General features: G+C 46.9%; 1 protein-coding gene across 1 annotated transcript in view; it reads right to left on the bottom strand.

The window, feature by feature from the left end:
- Positions 1–6,113: 6,113 nt before the first annotated feature.
- Efcab10 (EF-hand calcium binding domain 10) overlaps positions 6,114–7,517 on the bottom strand; it is a 6,257-nt gene continuing 4,853 nt past the window's right edge. Inside the window, exon 4 of the mRNA XM_051153651.1 lies at positions 6,114–6,190. Coding sequence (XP_051009608.1) covers positions 6,154–6,190 — 37 coding nt within the window. The 3' untranslated portion in view covers positions 6,114–6,153. The remainder of the gene's footprint in view (positions 6,191–7,517) is intronic.

Below are 7,517 nucleotides of genomic sequence, written 5' to 3'. Positions count from 1 at the left end.
ACCGTTTTACTTATTTCTTTCCTCTGGTTGTTTGCATTTTCCTGCAATTTTTCCAGTTCCACTCTATGTGCTTCTTTTATGTCTCTCACCTGTTTGTCTGCGTCTTCCTGCATTTGATTACGAATTTTATTTGTTTCCTCCATTATCATCCTCATTACTAAGGATTTGAGGTCATTTTCTTGTATTTCCGTTGTATTTGAGTTCTCTGGGTGGTTTTCTTTGGGATAGCTGGAAACTGGAGACGCCATGTTGTTTTGGGGTTTTTTGCGTATGCTTTTTCGTTGTCCTTTAGACATCTTGCCGTCTTTGTTTTTGTTGGGTAGCTTCCAGAGTTGAATGGAGGGTGTCTGATGATAGATTCACTTGTTTTCTTACGATTTCCCTAGGCTGCGAGCTCAAAGCTTCACTGGTGTGGATGTTAGGAGGTTAGCCCTGTTGTTCTGGTCTCTCACAGCCAGTGATCCTCAGTCCCTCTCTGCTGTGGATCCTGCAATTGTTCTGGGTCTCTGAATGAGCGTTGGGTCAGGCCAAGGTATCCACAGCCTTCTGTGTTCCCTGCCAAGTCCAGCCAGGAGCACTGGGACCGAACCACGGGCAGAACTCAGCTAGATTCTCAGGGCCAGAACCGTCTGCCAAGCTCAGCTAGGGAATTTGGGCCCAAAATGCACACAGGGCCCAGCCAGAATTTTTGGGCTGGGACTACGCACCAAGCTCCACTAGGGCCTTTTGGCCCAAAGTGCGTGCTGTGGTCAGTTATTGACTCAGGGCCCGAACTGACCACCAATCTCAGCCAGGAATTCTGGATTCAAACTGTACACTGTGTCCAACCAGAGTCTTAGAGCTGGTGGAACCGAGAGCTCTGTCCAGCCTGTGCCACAGCAGGAGAACTGCGGCTGCTCTGAGTTAGCGCCAGTGGTGGAACAAGTGCTCCGCCCGGACTGTGTCCCCGCAGGGGAGCTGCCGCTGAGCTGAGGTGGTGCCTAGGATGGAACCGAGCACGTCACCAAGCCTGCGCCACAGCAGGAGAACTGCGGCTGCTCTGAGTTAGCGCCAGTGGTGGGACAAGTGCTCCGCCCGGACTGTGTCCCCACAGGGGAGCTGCCGCTGAGCTGAGGTGGTGCCTAGGATGGAACCGAGCACGTCACCAAGCCTGCGCCACAGCAGGAGAACTGCGGCTGCTCTGAGTTAGCGCCAGTGGTGGGACAAGTGCTCCGCCCGGACTGTGTCCCCGCAGGGGAGCTGCCGCTGAGCTGAGGTGGTGCCTAGGATGGAACCGAGCACGTCACCAAGCCTGCGCCACAGCAGGAGAACTGCGGCTGCTCTGAGTTAGCGCCAGTGGTGGGACAAGTGCTCCGCCCAGACTGTGTCCCCGCAGGGGAGCTGCCGCTGAGCTGAGGTGGTGCCTAGGATGGAACCGAGCACGTCACCAAGCCTGCGCCACAGCAGGAGAACTGCGGCTGCTCTGAGTTAGCGCCTGTGGTGAAACCAAGTGCTCCGCCCAGACTGTGTCACCGCAGGGGAGCTGCTGCTGAGCTGAGGTAGTGCCTAGTGTGGAGCAGCGTGCTCAACTAAGCCTGCGCCACAGCAGGGGAGCTATGGCCACGATGAGTTAGTGCCTCAGGCAGAATTGTTTGCTGGGCCGGGCCAATACCCGGGACTCTGGGGCCGAACTGTCCGCCGAGTCCAATCTGGGTCCAAAGGCTCCACGCGACCCAAATCCTGCCCCGAGTCCCCTCTCCCGCAGCAATTCCCACCAGCCACCACACCAATCGCCTCCACCGGAAGGCTATGAGCTGCAAACCTCAGCCGCCGCTGCTGGTGCCGCTGGTGCTGCTGCCTCTGCCGCTGCCACTCTGATCAGAGAAAAACCACGCTCCTCCCGTGTGCAGGGGCACGCAGGTCCTCCGCACCCTGGTCCCTCCGAACCGTGGAGCACTCCCGCTGCCGTGATGTTCGGACCTCGGTGTTCCTGGCTCAGAAATCTGTGCAATTCCCTGAATTGTTCACTGGAGCCTCCAAACGCGGTCCACACTGCTCGCCGCCATCTTGGATCCTCTCCACATCCCTTCTTACAACATGATACAGGCGCAGGAACATGAAATAAGATACGTCTTCACATTTACATACATGTCACTCAGGATTTTGTCCTATGAAAGTAAAGAAAATCCCAGAGTTTGTTCCATGCGGATGCCACGTAGACAAGCTGGCTTCCCGTGCTATTACAAGCTGTCTGGGATGTATATGATTGCAAAGTTTCTTCCTATGCTGGCATGTGATATGCGTTCTTCTTCCCATGTTGGCGCATGATAGTCAGTAGTCCTTCCCATGCAGGTACATGACATTCAGGACTTCATACCATGGAGGTACAGGATACAGACATCTTTGTCTCGTGTGGGTACAAAATATTCAGACCATCTCCCGTGAATGTACGGAATATTCATGACCATCCCAGGTGGGTCCTTGGTACACAATACTTCTTTCCATTAGGATCCCACATATCTGGGATTGTTTTCCATGTGGGAGCATGCTATCCAGGACCGCTTCCCATGCAGGTACATGATAATCAGGACTTCTTTTATGGTTGTACAAATATGGATGATAAACTATCCTGCACATGAATTTATCATTGTGGCCCTTCAAAAGGAAATCTTACTTAGTATTAGGTTTGTGCTTATAGCTGGGGCTAAAAACAAGAAAGAAAACTAGAGCAGAGCATGCTCACAGTGAAATAATGGAAGGCAAGAGCAGCGGTGATTGTTTTCCAAGAAAGCAGAGCACATGTGTTTATTATTAACACTACACAAGATACATGATATTCAGCACTCCATGCCGTGTGGACACAGGCTATTCAGGTATTCATATCGCGCCAGCATATGGTTTCCAGATCATTCCCACTCGTGTACTTTACCTGTGGGCCCATGATATCCATCTCTTCTTCCCATTCATGTACAGAACACCCAGGACGGCTTCTCCCATGGGGACCTAAAATCCAGGACTGTTTCCCCTGCGAGTACGTGATGTACAGGACTACATATGCAAGCACATGATATCCTATTGTTTTTCCCATGCAGGTCCATGATGTCCCAGACTGTTTCCCAGGTATGTAGATGATGTTCAGGACACCTTCCCATGTGGACATGTCCTATAGAGGCCTTGGTCCCATACAGGCGCCACGTATCTAGGAGTGCTTCCCATGAAGGTACATGATTTTCATAATTTCTTCCCTTAGTATGTACATGATACCCAGTACTTTTTACTATATAATACCAATATCCTGGACAGTTTGCCATGCAGGTATGTTATATCCATGACTTTGTCCATTGCAGGTCCATAATATGTAAATTTGCTTCTCATGCAGGTGCATATATTCAGGCTTGTTTATCATGTGGAAATTTTATATCCATACCTATTATCAATACAGAAAAATGAAATACATTTGATCTTCCTATGCAGTTACATGCTATCCAGGACTTCTACCTTTTCAGGCATGATATTCATCTTCCAGTAACAATACATTACATCCTGGATCTTGTAACATGAGAGTACATGATATCCAGGATTGTGTTCCATGTGGGTACCCGGTATACAGAGCTTCCCATGTGGCTGCATGACATTTGGGCCTTCTTCCCATGCACGCATAGGATAGTCAGGACTTCACTGTGAGGTGCATTGATATAACAAAGGTTTTGCACTTGTTTAAAAAAAAAGCACTGCCATTTTTTCCACTGTGTTTTAAATAAACCTGCTTTACCTATGAATGTACAGACAGCTGTTCTGATTAAAGAAACTTAAGAATTGTAGGAGTAAACCCAGCACCTCGTGGTAAGTGGGATTTAGATTTCACACTACTTCTGTACAATGGTTTTTTGCAAAAATGCCACTGTGCAGCGATTTTTCACTTTTGTACATGTTTTCTAAAGATGACACCATGTGCTGTTAAAACTTACAGATTTTTGTGTTTGGCCCTATTATTCCTTTCTTGGTCTTAACCCTGGCCCTAGCCCTAACCCTTGTGTAGTGTTAATAACAAACACACGTGCTCTGCTTTCTTGGAAAACAATCGCCGCTGCTCTTGCCTTCCATTATTTCGCTGTGAGGTGCTCTGGTATAGCAAAGTTCTTGATCTTGTAAAAGTACTGCTGTTTTCACTATGTTTTTTAAACCAACTTGCTTTGCCTCAGAACATACACACAGCTAATCAGCTGCAAGCAACTTTAAAACCGTCCACTTCATTGTAAAGGGAATTCAGTTTTTACTGCAGGAGAAATGCAGTGTTATTTGCAACTATGCCACTAGGTGGCGTATTAGTCACTTAGGTGCCTGTTTTCTAAACATAACACCGAGTGGTGCTAAGTCGTATGCATGCTCTGTTCTAGTTTTCTTTCTTGTTTCTTTAAAACATAAAAGCTTATGTTAGGGAACTATGCTTGTTTCTGTTTTTCTTTTCTATTCTTTTTTAAATTGGGTTTCATGTACCCCAGGCTGGCCTTAAACTCAGTATGTAGTAGCCCAGGATGACCCTGACCTTCTGATCCTCCTGCCTAGCTCTTCTGAGGGCTGTGATTATAGGTGCGTACCCTCCACACCCCCAAACCCCCTCCATGCTTCATTTATGCTAGGCAAGCACTCTATCTGATAGATTAACTCTCTGGCCCTTATTTGTTTTTGTTATGGTTTAAACTTTTTATTTTGTGTTCATATATGTGAAGGCCAGATGGCAACTTGTGGGAAACGGTTCTCTCCTTTTACCGTGTGAATCCAAAGGACTGGACTCAAGCTAGCCAGCAAGTTACTTTGCCTACAGACCCATCTTGCCAGCCTTCCTATTTCTGTTTTAATTTCCATTTTCTGAGACAGGGTCTCACTAGACCAGGCTGGCCTGGAACTCATAGAGAACCTCCTGCTTCAGTTTCCTCAGTGCTGGCGTTTAAAGTGTATGCCACCATCCCCAACCCATTAATGCTTTAGTTTTGTCTTGCTATTTTCCTTTCCTGATGCATTAATTTTTATTCTCCCCGCCCCCCCATTTCTTAATCATAAAGTCATTCCTAAAATCATAGCTACATTTAATAACCTGTTAGCATCAGTGTACTGAGACAAACCCTGGTGACTTAACGAAACACAATTCTACTATTTATTAACTAGTTAATGGTCTATTAATCCTGTGCACCTTGTGTAGTCCCAGCGTATTTAAAGAGCAAAACACTAAATCCATATATGTGGGGCTGGAAAGTTGTGCAACCAGAGAGGCTGGTCAGGAGCAAGAATGAGGTTCAGATGTGTCCAAACCCCGAAAACCTCACCCTGAGACTGCTTCCTCCCTGCATGTCCCAGTAAACGTAGCCTTGCGGCCTCTGCCACCCTAAAGGTGGTCACATAGCCTGGTGGCCAAGTTGCAGGTTAAACTTTCTCTCTTCTTATATGGACATGTCCAGTGAGCACCTGGAATTCCTGGATTCAAGCATTCCAAGTACCTTGGCCCCAGCCAATGATGTACACTCACCCTGAGAACTCCTACCCACTCCCCAATGTCTATGTAGCCCTTGCCCCACTTCCAATAAATGAGAACTGTTTCACCAAAAACTGTCCTCGGAGAAGGCTGTTCACCCACACTCACATCAACCAGGATCCTGACTAACCCACCTTCTCTGGTCCCTCCACTCCAGCCTAGTGCGCAGTGCCTGGATACCCCAAAGAAAAAAGCAGACCGGGGGTGGCACATAGATAGTCATGGCTGTGTAGACTCTCCAAAGGTCATTGTCATCCTATGGATGATGCACTAGAGGATCCCCCACATACACCTTCCTTTCTTAGTTTCCTCAACAGTGTAAAAGAAGCCTGCATTATTGTGAATTTGAACATCGCTTCTGCATTACTCCTGAAAGATGCCCTTCAGTCAGCTTCTGAGCACCTGGCAGCCGCAACAGCCTTAAATGGAGTTGCAGTTTACAAACTGGCTCAGCAAGATTCTGAGATTATGCTTAGTTTGAGGGTAAATTGGCCTAACACTGGAAAATGGTGTACCTTGGAGGGGGGAGGGTTGTTTAACAACGACCACAGTTGGACTGAAATTGTCTGATAAAATTCTAAATTAATGAAACTGGACAAATGAAAACTTGGTAGAATCATTTATTATCTTGAGTTAAGATGTCACTAAAACGATGCCCATATTTTCTCCATCCTCCTGTTCCTAAGAAAACAAAAAAACAGTAAACTCAGCTGTGGGAAACAGAGTAATCGCATTACAAATCAGAATGCAGACGTCTGAAGACAGTGGGAGCACAAAGGTCAGCCGTACCTGACCTCTACTGTGTTAAGCAGCCAAGCTGCTGTAGAAACACTTACTTACAGATGCATATTGAGAATTGAGGTTCCTATATCCAGTCTGGGAATTCATGATGTTTATTTAAGAAATACACAGTGAGCGGGAAGTGGTGGAAAGCATCTATAATCCTAGCACTCTGAAGGCTGAGGCAGAAGGTTCAAGACTTGCCTGGGTAACATAGTGAGATCCTGTCTTAAAACCCAGCCCCCTACTGCCATGAGATGATGGTTAAGCTATGTTTGTTCTTAATATTCTATTTCCATATTCTTCCATGTAAAGTATTTCTTAGCTGTATTTGTGCACACACTCCTGTGTAGGTATGTTTATTTATGCATATCTAGAGCATACATGTGTGTGCCTGTGGAGGTCAGAGGTCAACCTTGGGTACTGTTCCTTAAGATGTCCAACTTGTTTTGGAGATAGGGTCTCCCACTGGGACTTTGGGGAAGTCCCAGCGTCCCTTCTGTCTCTGCCTCACCTAGACAGGTAGTGCAAGTGTATACCACCATGTCAGATTTTTGTTTACATGGGTTCTAGGGAGCCAACTCTATGCTTGCATGCCAATGGCAAGTTCTTTGTCACTAAACAACTGCCCAGTTCCTAGTCCCATTTCTTGTGACATTGGCAAACCTTTTTCTCTGGCTGAAACATTTCAGAGGCCAGATGCTGCTCTAATCATTTGCTTGCGGTGATGGTTTTGTAGCTGAGGAGATAAAAATTCTCTGTGTATGTGTGTCCAGGTGTGTACGTGAGTATGTGTAAGTGGAGTCCAGAGGTCAATGGTGGGTGCCCTCCTCGGTTGCTCTCCACCTTACTTTTTGAGACAAGGTCTCAATGAACCCGGAGAGCCCTGAGTTAACTAGATTGGCTGGTCAGTGAGCTGTGGAGACCCATCTGCTTTTCCCAGGGATATGTGCCACTGTCATGGGAACCAGAATTTGAAATTGGGTCCTTAGAATTGTGCAACAAGCCCCTTTGCCAGATGAGCCTTCTCCATGGTCTGAGAAAAAAAAAAAAGTATTAAACTTTCTTTTTCCTTGTAACATATTTCCTTACTCCTGGGCCATGTGGAGTAAGACGTTCTGCATGTGTGGTACTAGAGATCAACACTGGAGCCTTGTTCATAAAAGGCAAGTGCCTCACTCACATCCCCAGTCCAAGCAATGATCCCTTGATTAATAACTCCTTAGAG

Source organism: Acomys russatus, chromosome 1 (genome assembly GCF_903995435.1).
Source record: "Acomys russatus chromosome 1, mAcoRus1.1, whole genome shotgun sequence".
Taxonomy (NCBI): domain Eukaryota; kingdom Metazoa; phylum Chordata; class Mammalia; order Rodentia; family Muridae; genus Acomys; species Acomys russatus.
This window is presented reverse-complemented; position numbering and strand designations above follow the sequence as displayed.